General features: G+C 46.9%; 2 protein-coding genes across 13 annotated transcripts in view; both read right to left on the reverse strand.

The window, feature by feature from the left end:
• Nucleotides 1–17,961, reverse strand: part of NF2 (NF2, moesin-ezrin-radixin like (MERLIN) tumor suppressor) — a 97,594-nt gene extending 79,633 nt beyond the window's left edge. For 2 of the 12 annotated variants that reach the window (XR_014505975.1, XM_083417770.1), the window contains exons 1-2: nucleotides 17,890–17,917; nucleotides 16,494–16,744 (exon numbers count right to left, since the gene is read on the reverse strand). Coding sequence is in view for 8 of the 12 variants with exons in the window: in XM_083417770.1 (XP_083273896.1) it covers nucleotides 16,494–16,607 (114 nt within the window). In the remaining 4 variants the exon portion in view is untranslated. Of the gene's footprint in view, nucleotides 1–16,493; nucleotides 16,957–17,869 lie in introns of those variants that run through there. The other 10 variants (XR_014505976.1, XR_014505977.1, XM_083417773.1 and 7 more) reach the window with 7 other exon arrangements.
• UQCR10 (ubiquinol-cytochrome c reductase, complex III subunit X) overlaps nucleotides 1–23,907 on the reverse strand; it is a 433,107-nt gene that overhangs the window by 303,885 nt on the left and 105,315 nt on the right. The window lies entirely within an intron of this gene.

A 23,907-nucleotide genomic window follows, 5' to 3' on the forward strand; every position in this document is an offset into this window, starting at 1 on the left:
AACGGTGTAGACGTGACCGAAATCTTTTGGGGGCACCATTTGAGCTCACAGTATAGGCAGTGATCATGTCAGTACTTGGAAAACCACAGCGAACACTCTAGCTGGACATTCGCAGCAATCAAAATACAGCCCTTTTTACCATCAATCATATCTCCCGCCCTTAAGCCCTGTGTGGGGTTTTGTTTCAACCCATTCCTGTTCCTTGTGCTCACTAAGTCAAAGCAGACTTGGCACCCTCCGATCAACATTTGGAAACCAGGAAGAGCCGTAGCTCAATGGCAGAGCACTTGCTTTGGGCGCAAAAGGTTCCAGGTTCAACCCCTGTTATCTCCAGTAGATACCCCTGCCTGAAATCCTGGGGAGCCGCTGCCAGTTAGTGTAGACCATATGGAGCTACATGGACCAATGATCTAACTCAGTATAAAGCAGCTTCCTATATAACTCAGTTAAAACCCATAAAGACTAGAATCTTTATTTTATGGGAAGGGTGGTAGTGATTGTTCAAAATTTGGCTGGTGCCAGGTGCGTTTTGCACCTGGCTATCAACCACTTGTGATCAAGTGAAGATGCCCAGGCGCCAGGATGGTGCCTGACGCCTATACCATTTGGAGGTGCTTGCCTGGGGATCCTTGGATCTTGACTGTTTTCACACACCACCAACACATCCTGTAGAATTCTGTTATATTTTATCTGCCCAATCAGAATGAATTTCAGGAACCGAAAAGTCAAACTGAAAAATAAAAATTCCAAGCTGTGTGGCCCCAAAATGGCAATGAGCCATTCTGTTTTGGCAACTCTAAGCCTGGTTTAAAGCCTAGCTTATATATCTGAGTTCAGTGGCTTTGCATGCAGAACGTTCTAGGTTCAATTCCCGACGGCATCTCCAGGTAAGGCTGGGAAAGACCTCTGCCCGGGGAGCTGCTGCCAGTCAGTGTAGACAAGCCTGATCCAGATGGACCAACGGTCTGACTCAGTACAGTGGTACCTCGGGTTACATATACTTCAGGTTACATATGCTTCAGGTTACAGACTCCGCTAACCCAGAAATAATACCTCGGGTTAAGAATTTTGCTTCAGGATGAGAACAGAAATCGTGCTCCAGCAGCATGGCAGCAGCAGGAGGCTCCATTAGCTAAAGTGGTGCTTCAGGTTAAGAACAGTTTCAGGTTAAGAACGGACCTCCGGAACGAATTAAGTACTTAACCCGAGGTACCACTGTATAAAGCAGCTTCCTGAATTCCTAACAATCCACTCCATTAGTCTTGCGCACCACGGCTGTGAGATTTAGCACACGCATCTGACGAAGGTCACCACCAACCGAAAGAAAAGCAAGGCTCCTCATCACAGCTCTTCCCCCGCCATCATCCGGAGTGGTAGCCAGAATGATATAATAAAGCTATATCCCCCAAATAAAAACTGCATTAGAGGCAGAGCCATAATTTATAAAAAGCAAGGGCTGCAATGGCCCGGCTCCCGTCTGGGGGTAATGGGGCTTGGCGGGGGGGGAGGCCCCCCCACTCTCTCTCCCTCCGCCTCGAGACACCCCAAATTGAGCCAGCAGCTTGAGAATGAATGCTCTCTCCTAGGTGGTCCTGTCATATTCCATTAGCTTTATCTTAACATGGTTTGTTAGATATATTTGCAAGTCTTGCCGGAATACGTGGATAAACTCCGGTTATAAAGAGGGCTAAGTGCCGCAAGCCGGTTATTTTGCAGGGCTGGGATTTATGATCTCAACTAAGTGCAGAGCGCCTGCAATTCATCAGCATCTCCTGGTTGTCGTTTTTCTAAAAGTAAACAGGAGTAAGCACTTAAAACTCAGCAACCGGTCGACGATGGGAGAAGGGGGGCCTCTTCTTGTTCTCCAGCCAAGACGTCAAGAGTTTGGGGAAGGGGGAGCGGAAATCTATTAACAGGGTGTACATTATTTATTAACCTGCAACAGGAGTCATTTGCACCTGGCAGGCAGCCAAAGCGTCACTCCGATAATGCAATTTAATATGGGGACAGTGTCCTTGCTACAAGCGCTGCACCGCCGCTCCTCAGGCAATTACGGCCCGCTATGAAGTTATGGCAAACGTTAGGAGAAAGGAGCCCACTTGTGGATAGAGATGAAGTCAGGACGGCATGATGAGCCAAGGTTGCAGAGTAGGATCCAGCATGGATATGGCTCCAAATTATTTGGAAGAGCTAGGGGTCATGGGAAAACTTCAGAAGAGCCCTATTGGATTTGGCCAAAGGCCCTTCTGGGACGGCATCATGTTCTCGCAGTGGCCAACAAGATGCCTATTGCAAGCCTGTGAGCAGGACCTGAACGTAAAAGCACTCTCTCCCCACTTGCAATGCCAGCAACTGGTATATAGAGGTGTACAGTGGTACCTTGGGTTACAGACGCTTCAGGTTACAGACTCTGCTAACCCAGAAACAGTACCTCGGGTTAAGAACTTTGCTTCAGGATGAGAACAGAAATCGTGCTCCGGTGGCACAGCAGCAGGAGGCCCCATTATCTAAAGTGGTACCTCAGGTTAAGAACAGTTTCAGCTTAAGAACGGACCTCCAGAACAAATTAAGTTCTTAACACGAGATACCCCTGTACTACAGTCGTGCCTTGGATCCCAAACGCCTTGGTACTCAGACGTTTTGGCTTCCAAACGCCGCAAACCCAGAAATGAGTGTTCCAGTTTGCAAACGTTCTTTGGAACCCGAATGTCCAATGGGGTTTCTGCAGCTTCCGATTGGCTGCAGGAAGTTCCTGCAGCCAATCGGAAGCCGCACTTTGGTTTCTGAACGTTTTGGAAGTTGAAAGGACTTCCGGAACGGATTCCGTTCAACTTCCAAGGTACGACTGTATTGTCTCCGAAGGTGGAGGAAGAACACAGACATCATGGCTGGTGGTCATTGATAACCTTATCCTTCCCCCCTTGCTACTTTTCTAGGAAAAGAGGTGTCAGAACTCATCATGAACACCTCCCTCGTTCTCTTAGAATGGCAAAGATGCCCACCTGAAAGATGCCAAACTGAGTTCCTGTGAGTTCCCCCTGTCCTCCTCCATGTATTTGTCTAATCCTCTCTGAAAGCCATTCAAGTCGGTGACCATCACTGTCTCTTGTGGGAGCAAATTCCATAGTTTCACTCTGCTGCGTGAATAAGTTCTCCCTTTTGCCCATTCTGAATCATCCAACTCTAGACTCCGCAAATGCACCCTTCATCAAACCACCATTGCAAACAGGAGAGCCACAGAGCTGAGACCCCCCCCTCCAGATCTCAGCAAAGACAGCAGAGGGACAGAGGCACTCACAGAGATAAATAATGTAATCTTTGTAAAATGCACAAAAAGAAATGTGCTGTCTATTGCACTGTGTTTCTTACCTGTTAGAGCAAGAATATTTTAACTACTATCACAAGGATGTCTCAGAACCTTAAATTGAGGCTCATGCAACAAAAAAATTATATTTAGACTATAATGGACCCCATTACGTTTGTTTAAAAAAGGGCTATCTAAGGTATCTTAGAGATGCAATAGGGATAATGCTTCTCTAAAACATTTTTTTTCCATTGTCCTATATTGAAAGGTTTTTTGCAGAAGGTAACTGAAACTATCATCAGAACTGTACGGAACAACCTTACATTCACAAAGCAAAATGTCCTCTTGAATTATATACCCAGCACATGGAACCTTACAAAAGGACAATATGAGTGGACTCTCCGTGCTCTTATCACAGCTAAAAGACTGATACGGATGGATTGGGAAAATAAAAATGTGGCTTCCTTCTATGATTGGATTGAAGACTTATACAAACTCGCAACATATGAACAATTTGCATATAAATGCAAACTTGCCATGGACAAATTCCATGATATTTGGAATCTATTCTTACAAATACTGTAATAGGTTAAGATCTGGTGAAGTACAACAACAACTTTGTAAAGTATACAGTTTTGGGTTTTCCCCCTCCCCCCTTTATTTTCCCTTCTACACGGGTGCTGTTTCTCTTTTTCTTTCTTTTACTTACATCTCACCATGTTTACTGCACATATAACTATGTACTTTTTGAACTTTCAATAAAGGTGTTGTAGGGGGGAGAAAATTGTACGCTAAATATTGGAGAGTACATACAAGACCAACAACCCCAAGAACAGAGAGACAAAATATAGGATGCAACGGTGGCAAAGCTTATGGAAACAGAACAGAAAGGGGATAATTTTTTATATGGCGGCAACATTTCATAGATTGCATTAAAAATATGATTTGTTACTAAATGCAAGCCTTGAATTTTTTGTACTGAGATTTGCAGATATCTTGCCCTCCAAGTTTCTTGTCTTTGGTTCTGCTTAGAGTTGGTATAGCTTCTTTCTGTTGAATTAGCAATCGTCTTCTAAAAGGTTTGTGTACATTTGGCAAGTTCTTAAATAAACAAATTGTAAGAGGTAAGAGAAATACAATGCATGGTTGCGGATTCAGTTTCAGTGCCAAAAATTTCATTGTTTCGACTTCAGAGTTGTCAGAATCCGTGATTCACAGAACTGGAAAGGGCCAAGGAGACAACCATCCCGCCGCAAACAGTATCTTGAAAGCAGGCACATGGCAGAAAGGTGCTGGCAGAACGAACACTCCCAGTAACTTGTAGTGGTTCTAGGGGCTGCTCGTGCGTAAATCGGTGCCAACACCTGGTTGGGTTGCCTGAGTGAACCTTTCTTGTCCGGACAGCCACTCACCCATGGCTGGCTCAATCGCTGGCAGAATCCGTCAGTGGGCGTTTCTTGAACTTCTTCCAGCAAAGAAGCTCTTTGACGCCTAGTCGCCGCCTACTCTCCCTGCGCGGAAGCCTTCTGCGCAGGGAGGGTGTGGGCATCGGAGGACCCGTGCTCTCCCCGCTGGTCCCCGGCAAGGAGTCTTGGAGCCACCTCGCCAATTCCTTCTTCTGCCCCCCTTCTCCACTGGTGCTACGCTGATTTCATTCCCCAGAAGATGTGCTGCTTCTCTCCCTCCCAGGACGCTCTCCGGAATCCCTCTGGAGCCCTCCCTCTCCTTCTGGCTCCAATGGCAGTTCCCTGACGTAACTAAAGCAAGCCAGCCAAGGTAAAGGTTCAGAGAAAGGTAATCCCCCCATCTCCTGCAAGAACCTCTATCCAATCTTTACCACGTGGAAAAAAACCAACCTCCCTTCAAATATGGTAACCAGCCAGGCCTTTAGAGGGAGCAAAACACATCTCAAATTTCTTCTGAAAAAAGAGGGGGCAACTCTATTTACTTCATTTATCACCATTGGTTTAGATGTGTATAAAATTAAGCAGAAGCACAGAGAAAGTGGGATAGGAAAGTTCTCTCTCTTGTAAAAGATAAAGGTAAAAGACCCCTGGATGGTGAAGTCCTGTCGAAGGCGACTATGGGGTTGCAGCGCTCATCTTGCTTTCAGGCAAAGGGAGCCGGCGTTTGTCCACAGACAGTCTTCCGGGTCATGTGGCCAGCATGACTAAACCGCTTCTGGAGCAACAGGACACCATGACGGAAACCAGAGCACACGGAAACACCGTTTACCTTCCCGCTACAGCGATACCTATTTATCTACTTGCACTGGCGTGCTTTCGAACTGCTACAACCTAGCAGGAGCAGGGACTGAGCAACGGGAGCTCACTCTGTTGCAGGCATTCGAACCGCCAACCTTCTGATTGGCAAGCCCTAGGCTCTGTGGTTTAGACCACAACGCCACCTGCGTCTCTCTCATAACACTAGAACTCATGGGCATCCAATGAAGCTGAACTTTGGAAGATTCGGGACAGATAAAGACAGCCCTTCTTCACGCAGCACACAGGGAAACGGTGGAACTCCCTCCCACAGGAAGCAGTGATGGCCACCCACTTGAATGGCTTCAAAAGAGGACGGGACAAATTCATGGAGGAGGAGGCTACCAATGGTTACTAGCCCCAAGGGCTACACTTTGCCTCCACAGAAGGAGAAATACTTCTGAGTCCCAGTTGCTGGAAACTATAGGACGGGGGGAGCACCCATGTGCTCAGATCCTGCTTACGGGTTTCACACAGACACATGGTCAGCCACTATGAGAACAGGGTCTGGACAAGATGGGCCACTGGCCTGATCCAGCAAGTCTTCTGATGCTCTTACATTGTCATCATCCTGTGCCCAGCTGTGGCTGACAGTGGTATCTCTAGAATTACTCAATTGGCAATGAAAAGGGTTTAGAAAAGATACCGGAGCATATTACAAGACATCTTCCAGGAGATTGGCATCCGAAGCAACAGATAAATAATGGGGTATGCCAAGTCCCCAATAACGGTATCACACATCAGCAGCAGGAGCTAGGTCAGCAGCCACAGAAGAAAACCCATAATATTTCAGAGACACTGAGAGCTTGAAAATCAGGAGAGCTCCTCTCATTTCCCTCTTCAACAAACAGATGTCACAAAAAACCCACAACCCCTTAAAGAGCCACTTAACTATGCTGCAAGCAGACGCCGTAAAAAAAGCTATTTTTATTTACTTATGCTGCACGACAACTTGATAACGACTTTTTAATTAAAAGCTATTTCTGTGCAACCTCTAAGGAGACAGCAGACATGGCAAGGTACAGCTACAGAAGCGCACTTGACTGGCCCTCTCTGTCGGAGCAGAAGCGAGGTGCAGACAGATAGATTAAGGGCAGAACAGTAGAGGGCCAGATCCTGGTAGCAGCAGCGTGGAAAGGGAGGTCATACTAAGGAAAGTGTCCAGGAGGAGAGAAGACAGCTATTTTTAACCCTGGGTATTTATCCAACATCACAACTTAAACGGGCAACATGAGAGCCTTGCCAGATCGCCAGCTGTTTTTCCAATGATGATTGAACTGGGTTAAAACATCCTGACAGCTTCTGACTTTTCAATAAACAAACAGACGGGATCTGTTGATATCTATAGCCTACTTATTCTTTTTTTAATTCAGCGGGAAGAAATTTATTGTGACTGTAAAAGAGGGGAAAGTCTAATCCCTGGCTCTGATCCACACCAGAAACTGGGGTTTGTTCAACTGATAATTACCTTTTTCTCTCCTTTTTTCTTAAGGCTAGTTTTTCACCGTGAAGGCCCGCAATGTGGCTTACAATAGACAGAAAGCAAACATTATAAACAGATATGGTTTTTAAAAACAGTTAGCTTCAAATTAAGGCCGCCCAACAAAAATGAAATCCAGAAATCAAAGCGACGCAAACCCCCGCAAAAGGTTGGTAAATCAGATTACTAAAGATTTCAATGGAGCTGCACTGTTAAGATGTTTCATGGGAGTGAAAGGAGAGGCTGTTATAGGAAAAAAGCATTGGTGGCCTCAAGCATAGATTACTGCAATGTGCTCAACCAGGGGCTGCCCTTGGGACTGATCCACACTGCAGCTAGACTCCTCCTCCTGTTTTTTAAGATCATTGTTATTATTTTAATGTATTGACCTCTCTTCACCCAAGGTCCCAGGATGGGTTAAAAAAAATTAAAATATGAAACAGTTTAAAACAAGTGACAGAAATAGAGGGGGCCCTAGAAATATACAGTGGTACCTCGGGTTAAGTACTTAATTCATTCCGGAGGTCCGTTCTTAACCTGAAACTGTTCTTAACCTGAAGCACCACTTTAGCTAATGGGGCCTCCGCTGCTGCCGCACCGCCAGAGAACAATTTCTGTTCTCATCCTGAGGTAAAGTTCTTAACCCGAGGTACTATTTCTGGGTTAGCGGAGTCTGTAACCTGAAGCGTCTGTAACCTGAAGCATATGTAACCTGAGGTACCACTGTAGATCTCAAACGTCAAAGGCCAGGATAAAAAGTTGCCTCTTCAGTATTTGCAGTTAACCGTATCGTGAAGTTACGGGCAACCAATGCAGCTTCTTCAAAACAGGGGGTATGTGAAATATAAATGGAACTCTACTACTGGCAAGTGACCCTTCCAAGTTTGCCCTGAACAGAGTAAAATCCTCCCACCCCTTAAAAAAAGAAGACAATCTATGCCATGAGTAGACAAACTAAGGCCTGGGGGCCGGATCCAGCCCAATAGCCTTCTAAATCTGGCCCGCGGACGGTCCAGGAATCAGCGTGTTTTCACATGAGTAGAATGTGTCCTTTTATTTAAAATTAATCTCTGGGTTATTTGTAGGGCATAGGAATTCATTCATTTTTTCTCTCTTCAAAATATAGTCTGCCCCCCCCCCCCCCGAGGTCTGAGGGACAGTGGACCGGCCCCCTGCTGAAAAGGTTTGTTGACCCCTGATTATGCATTGGAAGCAGATTGTAACACACAAACACACCTGCCTCCCCCCCCCCCATCCGTTGTGCAAACATACGCACACACACACTACCCAGTTGCAGCTGGAGGCACCGTCATTGCCGACACAGGTCTAAAATGAGATATGCTTCTAGATTCACTTGTACAACTGAGGACTCTCCATTTCATGTTAACCTCCGTGTGGGGCTGCCCTTGGAAAATTCTGGGAAACTTCCATGCGTTGCCAGCCATGATGCAGCCAGAATGCTGATGGGAGCCCGGGTGATCTGATTTTATCGCGCTGCTGGCTCTACGTGATTTGCGTGAGCCGCCAACTAGTTTCAAGGCTCAATCCAAGGTGCTCTTCTCCACCTTTAAAGCCACGAATGGCTTGAGACCTTTTCCCACCTGCTCTGAGCATCATTCAGGACCCTGCTCCAAATACCTCATAGCCTTGGGAGGCAAGGCTGATTTTCTTTGACACCAATCCTAGGGAACACTTTGCTGAGAAAAAGGACCTCGCGGGTCAAATCAGGACATGTGCTGGGCCCACAGGCCAGAGGGGTTACCTACCGCATGTTCTCCCCAAGCATACAGCCCTTAGTGGCACCAGCTTTACAGTGGTACCTTGGGTTAAGAACTTAATTTGTTCTGGAGGTCCGTTCTTAACCTGGAACTGTTCTTAAGCTGACATACCACTTTAGCTACTGGGGCCTCCTGCCGCTGCCACGCCGCACAATTTCTGTTCTCATCCTGAAGCAAAGTTCTTAACCTGAGGTACTATTTCTGGGTTAGTGGAGTCTGTAACCTGAAGCATCTGTAACCCAAGGTACCACTGTATTATGAAGACGGTCTGTCTGTGTCGCAGCAGACATAGAATTGTAGAGTTGGAAGGGACTGAGAGGGTCATTTAGTCTGTGTGACGGGGGTTATTGGTTTGGTTTGTTCTTGTTTTTATTACGTACTTTGTGGTTTTATTCCATATTTTTAGGCTGCAAATTGCCCTGAGATCTTCCGATGAAGGGTAGCATAGAAATTTAATAAATAACAACAATAATAATATTAATAACCCCCTGCAATGCAGGAATCACAGTTAAGGAATCACTTATAATCTTCCTGACCCCCAAATCCTTCAACCATTGTTGAACAGACAATACAGAAGTAGGAGACGCGGGTGGCGCTGTGGTCTAAACCACTGAGCCTCTTGGGCTTGCCAATCTGAAGGTCAGCGGTTCGAATCCCCACAGTGGGGTGAGCTCCCGTTGCTCTGTCTCAGCTCCTGCCAACCTAGCAGTTCGAAAGCATGCCAGTGCAAGTAGATAAATAGGTACCACTGCAGCGGGAAGGTAAACAGTGTTTCCGTGCGCTCTGGTTTTCATCACAGTGTTCCGTTGTGCCAGAAGCGGTTTTGTCATACTGGCCACATGACCCAGAAAGCTGTCTGTGGACAAACACTGGCTCCCTTGGCCTGAAAGCGAGATGAGCACCACAATCCCATGGTCGCCTTTGACTGGACTTAACCATCCAGGGGTCCTTTACCTTTTTTTTTACCTTAATACAGAAGTTACCTGTCCTCACTACCTTCTACAATGTAAGCCTAGAGATGAGAAGATGATCACTGTGTACTTTGGGGGCTTGCACTGGAAAGGCCTTTTGCAATCCCTCATTTAGTCAGCTCTCTCTCTCCTGGTCCTAAACACAGAACACTTTCAAGGCACCTTGAGACTGTTACTATTGTGCAGGTAGGATTTAATCCCCACCAGCCAATTCACGTTGGGCAAATTCAAATGGATTTGTGGAGCTCTTGCGCAACTAGCCTGCTTCCCCAGAAGAACCGAATCCTATGCAATAAGAAAAGCGGCAATAGAAATGCACTTTGAAGTCAGTGCACTTGTTTGACACAACGTCACCTCCTGCAAACAGCGTTCAGCAAACAAGATATCGGGAAGTGAATAAACTCGCTCTCACACAAACATACCCTTTTATTCCTCTTCCGGGCTGATTTCAATGGAAGTCCCTTGAAACCTGGAAACCATCCGAAGACAAATGCCTTTGGTTAACTGCTGTGCTAAATCATCCATAGGAAGACAGGAAGCTCCCTTATACTGAGTCAGGCCATTGGGTCCACCTAGCACAGCGTTCTCTACAAAAATTGACAGTGACTCTGCAGGGCTTCAGGCGGGAGACATTCCTAACTCTACCTGGAGTCGCCAGGGACCTTCTGCATGCAAAGCAGGTGCTCTACGCCTGAGCTACAGCCCTTCTCCAAAGTGCCCCAGAACCACAGGGAATGTGTAGGTTAGGAACACGGGATGCTGGTTGGGTGGTTGGTTAGTTGAGTTTTTTTAAGTGACAGAAAAAAGAAAGAAAAGTGAGGGGGGGACTAAGATGTATATAAGAAATTCACAGAGAGAGAGAGAGATGCAATATAATATACTCTTGCCTTTACTAAAGGTGTCATGGGTTATGAAGTCGCTCGAACTCAGGACGAAAGGGAGAAATGCGCTAAGAGGAAGGCACACATGGCAAACCCTCACCATGATCAACTCCTGTCCGGAAACCTATGTCCTCACTGTGGAAGGGCGTGCGGATCCAGAATTGGCCTCCAAAGTCACTTATGGACTCACTGTTAAAACCATGTTTATGGAAGACAATCTTACCTGGCTATGAAGAAGAAGATAAGATACTGGTATACATTCTCATATAAACTGATATAGTGTTATTATCCTAATACTTATGCAACTGTTAATAGCCTACTACATTCTGTATAAACTAATTCCAAATGTTATCATGCTTATCCAAACAACGTTTGTGCCTGTAAGCAGTCCGTTCATAGGTTGCGAGTGATGTCATATTGTCAATCCATTGATTAAAGGGTATCGTATCTTTATTCTTCCAGTTCATCAAATAACAATCTCAGGATGCTGAGGAATGCAGGATGGTGCCATACTGTGAGTCAAGCCATTGGTCCACCTAGCTCAGTATTGTCAACCCTGACTGGCAGCGACTATGCAGGATTTTAGGCAGGGAGTCTTTCCCAGCCCCACCTGGGGCTGAACCTGGGACCTTCTGCATGTAACTGAGCTACAAGCCTTCCTAATATAATGAGTATAAATACATTTCTGATGAACAGCGATTGATTGTTAAGAAAGCTAACCAATTTCAGACCTAAACGCTGGAATTAGGTAGCTAAGAAAGCTCACCAATTTCTGCATTTCAGCTTCCGAAGTAGTAATAAGCTGTAAAGGTAATCTCTGATGTACTCGCCAGCTCAAAACTGTCCCCTATTACGGTTTCTTGTAGAGTTTTCCAGCTCGCTTTTAACTCAAGGCTTGCAAAAGCACTCTCTGTCAAGAGTGTTAAGGTCAGGAAATCAGCTGGGACCAGCACTGGCACTTCCACAGGGTAAGAATTCAGAACGGAAAAATCACAGGAAGAGAAGAAATTCTTCAAAACACCATTACACAAATCCGAACTGAGCACCCTCACCCGTGTACAGAACTTGTCACTTCGCGGCAAACATGATACCACTGAGCTGGAAGAGACTTAGAAGGACAGCTAAATGGATGTGGATCTTTGGGGGGGGGGGCACCTCTGTCCTGGGGAAAGCCTGAAATTATTTGCTTTTAAAAGGCAATAAACATGTGGGTGGCGCTGTCGGGATGTGGGTGGCGCTGTGGGTAAAAGCCTCAGCGCCTAGGGCTTGCCGATCGAAAGGTTGGCGGTTCGAATCCCCGCGGCGGGGTGCGCTCCCGTTGTTCGGTCCCAGCGCCTGCCAACCTAGCAGTTTGAAAGCACTCCCGGGTGCAAGTAGATAAATAGGGACCGCTTACTAGCTGGAAGGTAAACGGCATTTCCGTGTGGCTCTGGCTCGCCAGAGCAGCGATGTCACGCTGGCCACGTGACCCGGAAGTGTCTTCGGACAGCGCTGGCCCCCGGCCTCTTTGAGTGAGATGGGCGCACAACCCTAGAGTCTGTCAAGACTGGCCTGTACGGGCAGGGGTACCCTTACCATTAAACAGGAGGCAGAACTCTGACAGCTCAAATGATTGTGCCTTCCAGATTTATTCAGCCTTCTGTTCCTTTCCATCAGTTAACCCCTTTCAGGTCAAGAGATTATTCCCTTTGGGGCAACCCTTCCAAAGACCACGTGTCACTGGTGGGTGGGGCCAGAGGCAAAGTGGGTGGAGCAACAAATGCAAATTCCAGCTTTGGGCAACAGCCGAGTTTCTATACACACTTGCACACTCCTCCATCCAGGCAAACAAGAAACGCAATCAGAGCTCAAGGTCATCCCAGCTAGGAAAACACACACTCAAGGAAGCTGTGTAGAAGGGTCTAGGAGGGGTGTAGCCTCAGAGGAGTATAGCCTAGGCAGAGTTCCCAGGGCCAGAAAGAGAACTGGAGGGCCACATTCAGCCCCCACCCCTGAGATCCCCCATCTCTGCTTTATTTATACTGCAGAAAATAATGGCATTCTCTTTCATCTTTCCATATAAAATAGCAGTAATGGATATAATTATAACAACTATGTCATTTCCTTGAGTTTTAAGCCTGCTGTTCACCAGGACCGCCACAGAAGGGGTTGAGACGTGATTCCATTTTCAAAGCAAGCTTTTGGGTAGAGTGCTTTGGTTGGCAAAGCACAGCCTCTAAACACAGATTTCTTAAAAGTGTGGTATTAGGTGGCGTACTTTACAAGGCTGCTTATATCCTCTCTTGTATTTATCATGTTATGTTTTGGGCTCTTGTTTTGGCGAGAAAAGTAGTGTACTTTTTATGTTAGTAAGAAAGTCTAAATTATGCCAAGGACAAGGGAAGATACTTCTATGATTCAAGCTGCATTCCTGGACATACGTGGGAATTCGGTACGGTTAAATTCAAAGGGGGCTTACTTCCTAGTAGGCCTGCATAAGATCGTACGGTCAGGGTCACTGTCATCTTGACTAAACAACCTACAAAAGGATATAAGAGCCTGCTGGATCAGGCCAAAGGCATCCTCTTTTCTCAGTGGCCAACCATATTCCAATGGGAAGTCTGGTAACACAACCCAAGCACAAGATCCCTCTCCCCTCCTGCAACTAGTATTCAGAAGCATTACTGCCTCCGACTGCGGAGGCAGAGCATAGCCATCACAGCTAGTAGCCACTGATAGCCTTGTCTTCCAAAAACTCATCCAATCCTCTTTTAAAGCCATCCAAGTCGGTGGCTGTCACTGCCACCTGTGGGAGCAAGTTCCATTGTTTCAACTCTGCGCAAGTCCTTTCTTTTATCTGAATCTTCCAACATTCAGGTTCACTGGATGTCTGCAAATTATAGTGTTACGTGAGAGGGAGAAACACTGTTCGCTATCCATTCTCTCCGTGCCCTGGATCATTTTGTGAACTTCTATCATGTCACCTTATCGCTAATGCTGCTGCTGCTGCCACTACCTCGTCCTGATGGGGAACGAAGCTCCCCTGCTGGCTGTTCCTTCCCACAAGAAGTGGTATAAGCAGCAACAGCACCTCCACGCAGCAGCCAGCCCAAGCAGCTCTGACCTTCAATGTGCTGCTGCATACAGGCCCCTGTGTATCAAAAAAAGCTACCTCAAACTGCGCCTACATTGCTCTGGGCGAGCATCAAAGAAGAAGCTTGAAGTCTCCCGGAGTGCTTCTGAAATGAAGAGCCTGGTAACAAACTCCCTCTGCTGGTCTGCAACCTGCAGACAAAAGCTGCTCCGGTAGGAAGCAGCTGGAGTGGAACTTAAAAGCAAGATCTTGACAGTGGTATTTGGCCTCCCAAGACCCTAAGAATCTCCAGCGTGCGGCAGAAAGCAATTCGGGAAGAGCACCTGCCTTGCATGCAGAAGGCCCCGGGATCAATTCCCAGCATCTCCATTTATGGCTGAGAGAGACTCTGGGGAGCCGCTGCCAGTCAGTGCAGACAGTACTGAGCTAGATGGAACAATAGTCTGTCTTGGTATATGATACCTTCCAATGACAGGAGAAGCAGGGGTAGAGCATCTGCTTTGCCTGCAGAAGGTCCCTGATTCAATCCCTGGCATCTCCAGGCAGCTGGGAGAGATCCCTGGCTGAAACCCTGGAGAGCCACTGCCAGTCAGTGCAGGTAAAACTGCATTAGATGGATCAATGGTCTGACTCTGAATAAAGCAGCTTTCTATGGTCGCTTTACAGCTTCAGTTACACCACTGATCTTGTTATTCCTATTCATCACCAACGGATGCGAGTGAGGAGTGGGTCACGCCCACACCGATTGGACCTTGTACTCCTCTGATTAGATTCCGTATTCATTTGTGTGCTACACAGTGCAGAAGTGTGTCTGGCATCTTTATTATACAGTTTTTGGTGAATGCTGAAGACGCGTTGCTTCACCTTGGCTTTTGGCACTTGGGGTGTACATTTTTAAGACCCTGTTCGTTCTATTTTAATCACCTTCCTTCTGGCGACTGTAAGTTGTTCTAAGCCATTTCTAACACTGGCTTTTATGTTGTTGTCACCCACCCTAGGACCTTAGGGTGAAGGGGTGGGTGATAAATTATAACAACCACAGTAATAATTGACACACCTACAGTTATCTCTCACTAACACCATCAACCCCCAAGATCGCAGTCAATCCTGCAAAGAGGAAGACAGAAGGATGGAGAAAGCGCTTGGCCCTTGAATGTCCGTAAATCAAAACCCACCAGGAAAAAAAAAAGAATCTAAAACGTCATCTAGTCCAACTCCCCCACAGAGGCAGGCACTCTGCTGGCTGTTCAGCCTCTGGTTAAACACATGAAATGAAGGAGAAGCCACTATCTTTTAAAGCAGTCTCTTCCATTGTCAAACAGCTCATACCATCAGGAAAATTGTGCATAAATATACTTGGGAGCACTCTTTATTCTCCTAATTATTCCAGGGAGAAATGTTCCACTTCTAAATGAGCCATTAACCTTCTGGTTTTCTGCTGAAAATCATTAATGGCCAATTTGCAGACCTTCATTCTTATACCCTGAACCATCTTTAACCTATTTCACTTCTTCCAAATACTGTACGTGCTCAAAGCCTAAGAAAGAGGCGGAATCAGGAGTGGGGAAGGTCCAGGTAGAGAACAGGTAACCAACACTGCTAGCTCTCTCTCCTGAAAAATCACCCATTCCAGAATAGCTTTTCCTTTTTTAAAAAATTAGAGGGTCATCAGGGTTCCATTATGCACATTTTCATCAATGGAGTATTGGGGCAACTCCCTTACAAGAACGGTTGACAGCGTTTGGCGCTTTTCAGTTTACAGAAAAGGTGAGTTAAAAGGGGAGGGGAAAAGGCAGAGGTATATAAAATTATGCATAAAGAAAGTGGCTAGAGGAAAGTTTTTTCTCCCTCTCTCCAGCACTAGCACTCGGGGATATCCAGGGAACCTGAATGTTGGAAGATTCAGAACAGACAAAAGAAATTATTCTTCACACAGCACATAATTAAACTATGGCATTCTTTTCTACAGGAGACAGATGTTACCACCAGCTTGGATTGCTTTAGCAGAGGATGAGACAGGGCAGATGCAAGCCCCACGCTAAATCTCAGTTGCTGCTGGGAATCACAAGTGGGGATAGTTGCTGTTTCACTTGGCTCCTGCTTGCAAGTGGTGGTTGGCCACTGCAAGAAGAGGACGCCACACTAGATGGCCCTTTGCCCTGATCAAGCAGGGCTCTTAAAACAGGATCACAGAACAGTAGTCAGAAGGGACCACAAGCGTAATCTAGTCCAACCCCCGGAAACACAGGAATCACAGCGAAAGAATCCTTGGCAGAGTCTTTTAGACAAGATTCCAACGGCACAGAGTTGACCACCTCCCGAGGGAGTCCATTCCACTGTCAAACAACTCTCATCATCAGGAAGTTCTAACTAATGTTCAGCCAGAATCTCCTTTCTTGTGATTTGAATCCATTGGTTCCGTTCCTACCCTCTGGAGCAGAACTCCATCTTCAGATATTTGAAGATGACTATCATATCATCTCTCAGTCTTCTCTTCTCCAAGCTAAACAGACCCAGCTCCCTCAACCATTCCTCATAAACCTTGGTTTCCAGGCCCTTGATTGTCTTGGTCCCCCTACTCTGCACGCGTTCCTGCTTTTCAACATCCTTCTTAAACTTACGTTCCAAGACAAAATTAATAAAGCATTTTGGGAGTTGCACAAGGCACCGCAGATGCAGAACACCCCTCTAGGCAACATTCTAACCACAAGTACCCCAAACTTCAACAAAACACACAGTCATTACCTCGCAGTTGAACTCCATCTCAGCATCCATGGTGATAATCCGCACTGTGAAGGTCTTGGGCTGCTTTCTCTTCAGTGAGCTGAAACTCATGCGCGATGCAATGGCACCAGCCATGACGAAAGCCCTGGGGAGCCACCCCAGCTCCCAAAGGGTGCAATCGTTCCCTCCTAACTTCAGGGAAACGTTCCCAAAAATGGGAGGACTGCTTGAGGGGGAGACGGACCCCTCTACTCAGATGCAAGATGCAAACACTGAGGGGTCAAATGAGAGAAACCTCAGAGAACGACTTCACCCTTCTTGGCTTTTCTGGGGTGTTGTAGGGTGGGAGGAAAAAGCTAAGGGGTCAGCAGGACATCTAACAAGTCTCTAGGACTTGTCTGTGCCCCTCTGTCAAAGGAAAGTGTATAGGGGTGTTAAAGGATAAATAGAAATAAGGACACCTCTCCTTTCAAAATGGCAGGGGAAGAGGAAATGTAAAGAAATGTTTGGGGGAGAAACCACCCACACAGCTGCCGGGCCACTCTTGCTATGAACCAACAGCTGTGTTCAGCCTTCAAAAATGGGGAGATGTCCCCAGCGACCAAAAGAGGTGATTTGGGGATAGTGGATGGGCAAGAGCTGAGCCTTGGCTGGGCTTAGTAAGGTTTTGCAAGTAAGGTTTTGCACTGTTGCAAAAGCGGGCAGATAAGGTTTTGCAATGTTCTTTTGAGAGAGAAGAGTCTGTAAAGACACGAGTTTCCTCAAACTCCGACCAAGGGTGGGACGGGAGGATGGAGTTTTCTGTCTCAAGGCATCCTTCTGAAGAAGAAATGTGAGTGGTTTCGGTGGGGAGTTTTTTAAGGGATCCCAACTCCACAAAGCAGATGTCGCTGCGTGCAATTTGGAGGGAGGGCAGAGGGCCCCTTGGGGAAAACGCTGCCGGGAAGTCAAGAAGAAGGATAATGGCAATAATGGCAAGGATAATACACAACCCCGGAAACTCAGTATAAAGGGGAGGGGTAGAATTTTGGGGCATGAAAGGGATGAAGTGAAGGGGGGGGGTTCTAAGTGGGAAATGGTGGGAGAGTTGCAAAGGGGGGGTGACCCAAAAATTCAATATGGGAACGGGGGTGGGGGGACAACTTAGAATTCCTACTGTGAAACGGGGAGGGGTATTTAGGGGGCCTATTGGGGGCAGGGGGAGGGGGCGCCAAGGGCTGGGGGAGGGTCTCCCGCCCAGGAATGGGGGGGAAGATGCTCCTACGAGGGAAGTTTTGGGGCGGGGAGGGGCGGCCTTCTTCTTTCGGACCCCCCAAAGTGTCCGGGGGGTGTAGAATCTCCCTGGGGCGCTTCTCTTACTCCCCACCCCCCTCCCTGACTGGGAAACTGCCCCTCACCTCAGCCATCACAGCCTAACCTGCCACTCCTCGCCACTCTCTTCCCATTGGCTGAGAGGTCCTCCCCGGAGGCGGGATATCGGGCCTCTCCCACCTCCCCTACCCACCCCTGACGCCTAGGGATCTGTGAGGGAATGTGAGAGCTATACTTCCGGTTTCAATGCGAACGACAGCCATTTGCGGGGGTGGGGGGAAACGAGGAGCGGGGGTAAAGCGGCAGGAACCGCTTTGTATCCCCCCCTCATCCCGAAATTATGTAACTCTTTCATAGGTGGCCACGCACTGCGGTTCCCCACGCAATTATTTCTAAGCATGTTTGCCGCTTTCCCGCCCACCTCAGCACTTCCAGTAGGGGACCGGAAGTTTCTGTATAGCTTCGTTAGGCTTGTGACCACCTTTAAGCACCTATGTTAGGAAGTGGGTGGGGGCTCTACGTCTTCCGCTCTCATGGATTGGTCGAGCGGCGCTGCCGTTCAGCCCGACATACACCCTCTTCCCCACCCACCCGCTCCCCGCTTTAGACCATAGAAGCTCCGAAGAGAGAGTGACCGACTCCCGCCTCGGCTTTGTGCTTGGAAAGGCGGATAGGCAGGAAAAGAGGCGGGACCGGGAATGAGGTGGCCTTGGGCGCCCCCTAGCGAAAGACAGAACGAAATGGAGAAAGTAGAATTCTGAGCAGAAAAGTTTTTATCCTCTCAGAACATCTAGAACTGGTGGACAGGGCCAGATTTAGATGAAGAGAGGCTCTAGGCTACTCCACTTGTGAGGAACCTCCCCAGACTCCACCCTCACGACTAGAAGAAAATGGAAGCGTGTTATAAACAAAATTGAGTGACGCCAAGGATGTTGACGGGTATTTAAAATTCTGCCAATCGGAAGGTCAGCGGTTCGAATCCCCGTGACGGGGTGAGCTCCCATTGTTCAGTCCCAGCTCCTGCCAACCTAGCAGTTAGAAACTAGCACGGGGAAAATGAAGAATCGACCCGACGAAAAATTTAAAAAGGACTGGAGCAAATTTATTTATTACTTAAAAGAACGAAAACGTTTGTAGCATTGTAACGTGAAATGTTTAGTAATGTGAAATTAAGACGCTGATTTATAAATGAGAGTGTGATTTCTTAAAGTCAGTATATGATAAAGAAGCGATTAGGGAAATGCGATAGAAATGTTAATGTTATAGGGATGTCAGAAAGAGGGAGGGAAGGAAGTCAATGCTCCTTTTGAGCAAATAATATAAGCTGGGAATATGTGTACTGAACTGAAATGAAATATGGAAAACTCAGTAAAAATTATGATAAAAAAAAGAAAGCACGACAAAGTCCAAGTAGATAAATAGGTACCGCTCTGGCAGGAGAGGGGAGACTGCCCGCTGGGGAGCAGGCAGGCTGGCGAGGCCCCCTAGATTTAGAGGCCCTAGGCTTCAGCCTACTTAGCCTATACATAAATCCGGCACTGCTTGTGGATATCTATTAAGCTGAATGTCAGGAAGCTGAAGGGTCAGGACAGATAAAAGAAAGGACTTTCCTTGTGGGAGGGAGTTCCATAGTTAAAGAAGACAGTGATGGCCACCAAGCTAGATGGCTTTAAAAGAGAAATAGACAAATCAATGTAAAGTTAATGCTCCATTCTTACAGATGAGTGTCTGATGTATCGTGTGTTCTTTATATTTTGTTGTAAGCCACCCAGAGTGGCTGGGGCAACCCAGTCAGATGGGTGGGGTATGTAATAAATTATTATTATTATTATTATTATTATTATTATTAGGTTGAACTTCACCAAGAAGTGAGAAGTGGTCAGCTCCTCTTTTGAGACATCTTTGTCCAGGATTCCCAGGATTCGATCTCCCTTCAATCTCTTCAAGAAGAGCCTGCCAGATCAGGCCAAGGGCTCATCCAAGGCCAGCATCCTGTTCTCACAATGGCTGACCAGATAATACCCCCATGGGAAACTGCAAGCGGGACCTGAGCACAAGAGCAGCACTCTCTCAACCTCTTCCCAGCAAATGGTATTCAGAAGTACAATGCCTCCAGCAGTGGAGGTGGAACATAACCTTTGGGGGGCAGCTGTGCCCCATAAATGTGCCCAGTCACCTTTTAAAGCCGTCCAGGTTGATAGCCATCACTTCATTTCAAGTGGTCCTGAGTTCCATAGTTGTAACTACACAATGTGTGAAGAATTACTGTATTTTTTGCTCTATAAGACTCACTTTTTCCCTCCGAAAAGGTAAGGGGAAATGTGTGTGTGTCTTATGGAGCGAATGCAGGATGTGCAGCTATCCCAGAAGCCAGAACAGCAAGAGAGATTGCTGCTGTCACTGCGCAGCGATCCCTCTTGCTGTTCTGGCTTCTGAGATTCAGAATATTTTTTTTCTTGTTTTCCTCCTCCAAAAACTAGGTGCGTCTTGTGGTCTGGTGTGTTTTTAGAGCGAAAAATACAGTACTTTCTTTTGCCTGTCCCAAATATTAATCTGAATGTTGCCAGAAGCGATTCACACTGCAGTACAGTGGTAGCTCGGGTTAAGAACTTAATTTGTTCTGGAAGTCTGTTCTTAACCTGAAACTGTTCTTAACCACTTTAGCTAATAGGGCCTCCTGCTGCTGCTGCACAGTTTCTTTTCTCATCCTGAAGCAAAGTTCTTAACCCGAGGTACTATTTCTGGGTTAGTGGAGTCTGTAACCTGAAGCATCTGTAACCTGAAGCATCTGTAACCTGAAGCATCTGTAACCCGAGGTACCACTGTATTCTTTACATTCAGGGAGTGCCAAAGCAATGACTTGTGATGTACAAGCAGAGCCTTTGTCAGTATCATCACACCTGGAGGGTGTGATCTGGCTCCCTTGTTTGAGCTGTCACAAATCGGTCCTATGATACCTGGACTGGGGAAATGTTTACACCTGTGGCACATCCTATGTGGCATCAGTGTGGTGGCCTTGACTGTAGGCTGCTTGAACTTGAAAGCGCCTCTGGGCATGTACAGAGGGCCATATGTTATTTAGCAAACCAAGCCACCAGTGCTTCAGGAGTTTGGAGGAGTCCAGCTAAGGGCATCTGGTTTTCAATAATCCCTGAGACCTGCTAACACCTCTTTTTTTTTACAATTTAACCAAGTGGACTCAGTGTGGCTGAAACAGGACTAATTTTGGTAGTATCATGGGCCGGAGCTTCCTCCCTCTTGACTTAACCATTTCTTACCTCCAATCTTATTATCGTCAGGCAAACAAGCATGGGGAATTTTGCCTGAGTTTCAGAGGGTTGAACCTGTGAGGTTCTTTTCAGGCGATTCGCAATCAGTTCTCCATGGCTGGTGCAAGGCGATTGATCCAATTATTTCAATGACTTGCCTATAGCTCCTCCATCGATCACCTGCAACGGGGACGCTTTATTGAAACCCAGCCAGCGTGCTGTTCCAAAGAGATCTGTTTCCCTTAAAGCACATGCTGAGCCTCCCAAGTGGATGCTGTATCTTCCCGATTGTCACTATGGGTCATTTACAGAGTCAAAGGTATTAAAGGCTTTCATAATTCACTTCCCCAAGCTGGCCAGCACGGCGCTGAAGGTGCAGACCTAAGCCTTGTCTGCGAGCCATTTGTAACATCCTAATCAGTGATTAACTTCCCGGCAGGGAGATGCCGTCATGTGCCATATACGCTGTAAGCCCCGCTCTTAAATTACCGTATTTTTTTGCTCTATAAGACTCACTTTTTCCCTCCTAAATAGTAAGGGGAAATGTGTGTGTGTCTTATGGAGCGAATGCAGGCTGTGCAGCTATCCCAGAAGCCAGAACAGCAAGAGGGATTGCTGCTTTCACTGTGCAGCAATTCCTCTTGCTGTTCTGGCTTCTGAGATTCAGAATATTTTCTTTCTTGTTTTCCTCCTCCAACAACTAGGTGTGTCTGGTGGTCTGGTGCGTCTTATAGAGCGAAAAATACGGTATATGCAGTAATGTTGCCCCAGGTTAAATCTGGGAGCCAGTGTGGTGTAGTGCGTAGAGTGTCAGACTAAGACCTGAGAGACCAGGGTTCAAATCCCCTCTTGGCCATGAAACTCACTGGGGTAACCTGGGGCCATTTGCTGCTTCTCTCAGCCCAACCTACCTTGCATGACTGTTGTAGGGATAATAATAATAATAATAATAATAATAATAAATGTTATTTATACCTCGCCTTCCCCATCCAAGACCGGGCTCAGGGCGGCTAACAACCAGTAATAAAAACAAGTTGATTAAAATACAATTTAAAAAACAAGATTAAAATACAACATTAAAACATTAGGATGCAGCCTCTTCACAGGAGGAGAAAGGAAAAAGAAAGAGGGAGAGGGAATCAAACTGATTCTAAGCCAAAGGTCAGGTGGAACAACTCTGTCTTAAAGGCCCTGTGGAAAGAAATCAGATCCCGCAGGGCCCTGGTCTCATGAGACAGAGCGTTCCACCAGGCCGGAGCCAATGTTGAGAAGGCCCTGGCTCTGGTTGAGGCTAATCTAACTTCCTTAGGGCCCGGGACCTCTAGGGTGTTGCTATTTATGGATCTTAAGGTCCTCTGTGGGGCATACTGGGAGAGGCGGTCCCATAGGTCCGCATCAATCGCCTTGCACCAGCCATGGAGAACTGCTTGCAATGACCATGTACGTCACCCTGAGCTCCTTGGAGAAAGAGGTAAGATACAAATGCAATGAAATCAATCAGTTCTCACCATCTCCAAGCAGGGATCGGAATATCCCTGCCTGTAACTCTGGAGGTAATAGTGAGCTAGATAGACCAATAGGTCTGACTCAATGGAAGGCCGCTACCTGTGTTTTTAATGTAGTTAAACATTTGCTGCTCAATTACTTAGAGGCACCTTTTAAAATCAATTCATCTTATCCATTAAGTGTCGTAGCCCTGCTATGATGCCCCATACCAAACAATGCTGAAGGCTTTTTTAAAAAATAAAAGAAAATTGTTCCTTTTTCATTTATTCACTTGCTTATGTTTCCAGACTTCGTCTTCTCTGCCGGATCACAAGTCTCTGTGCCTGGCTCTCATCCAAATATAATATATTAAGCGTTGTTACCGAGCAAGCTGTGTCTGGACTGAAAGAATTCGATTTTTGCAGAGAGAAAAAATTGCCTTTGGACTTTGTGCATAAGAACCAGAAGCACGTATGGGTCTCAGGACATCAACATTTGATTGTTAGCCAAGGGGAAAGCTTTAATATGGGGGTAATATGGAGGTAAAGGGACCCCTGACCGTTAGGTCCAGTAGTGACCGACTCAGGTTGTGGCGCTCATCTAGTTTTACTGGCCGAGGGAGCTGGCGTACAGCGTCTGGGTCATGTGGCCAGCATGACTAAGCCGCTTCTGGCAAACCAGAGCAGTGCATGGAAACACTGTTTACCTTCCCACCGGAGCGGTACCTATTTATCTACTTGCACTTTGACATGCTTTCAAACTGCTAGGTTGGCAGGAGCAGGGACCGAGCAACAGGAGCTTACCCCGTTGTGGGGATTTGAACCGCTGTCCTTCTGATCAGCAAGTCCTAGTCTCTGTGGTTTAATATGGGGGGGGAGCTTTTTTTCAGCCAGGGGCCACATTCTATTGTGGACAATCTTCTGGGGGGCCACATGCCAGTGGTGGGCGGGGCCAGGAGCAACAGTGGGCGGAGCAATCAATGATGACTTTGCCTTTGGTACAGTGGGCTAGTTTCTACACACACATGCATGCACACACAACACTCTATCCTTCAAGCAAGAGGTACAATCAGAGTTCAAGGACACTGTCCAATGAAGCAGAAACATCCAAGCCGGGTGTAGGAGGGGATGTGGACTGGGGAGAGTCCCAGGGCCAGACAGAGAGGCTTGGCGGGTCATGTTGTACCCCTGGGTCTGATGGTCCCCACCTCTGGTTTTTGGTACAAAGCAGGATCAGTGCGGGGTGTGGCCTGAAGGGCGTTCAAAGGCCCAAATAAAGAGGGCTAGAGGGCTATATTTGGTCCCTGCACCTGAGGTCCAGCTCTTCAAAGTGCCCTTATTTTCCAGGGACAGTCCTGGATTTACAGAATC

The sequence above is a fragment of the Podarcis tiliguerta genome (genome assembly GCF_965153285.1).
Source record: "Podarcis tiliguerta genome assembly, chromosome: 16".
NCBI lineage: Eukaryota > Metazoa > Chordata > Lepidosauria > Squamata > Lacertidae > Podarcis > Podarcis tiliguerta.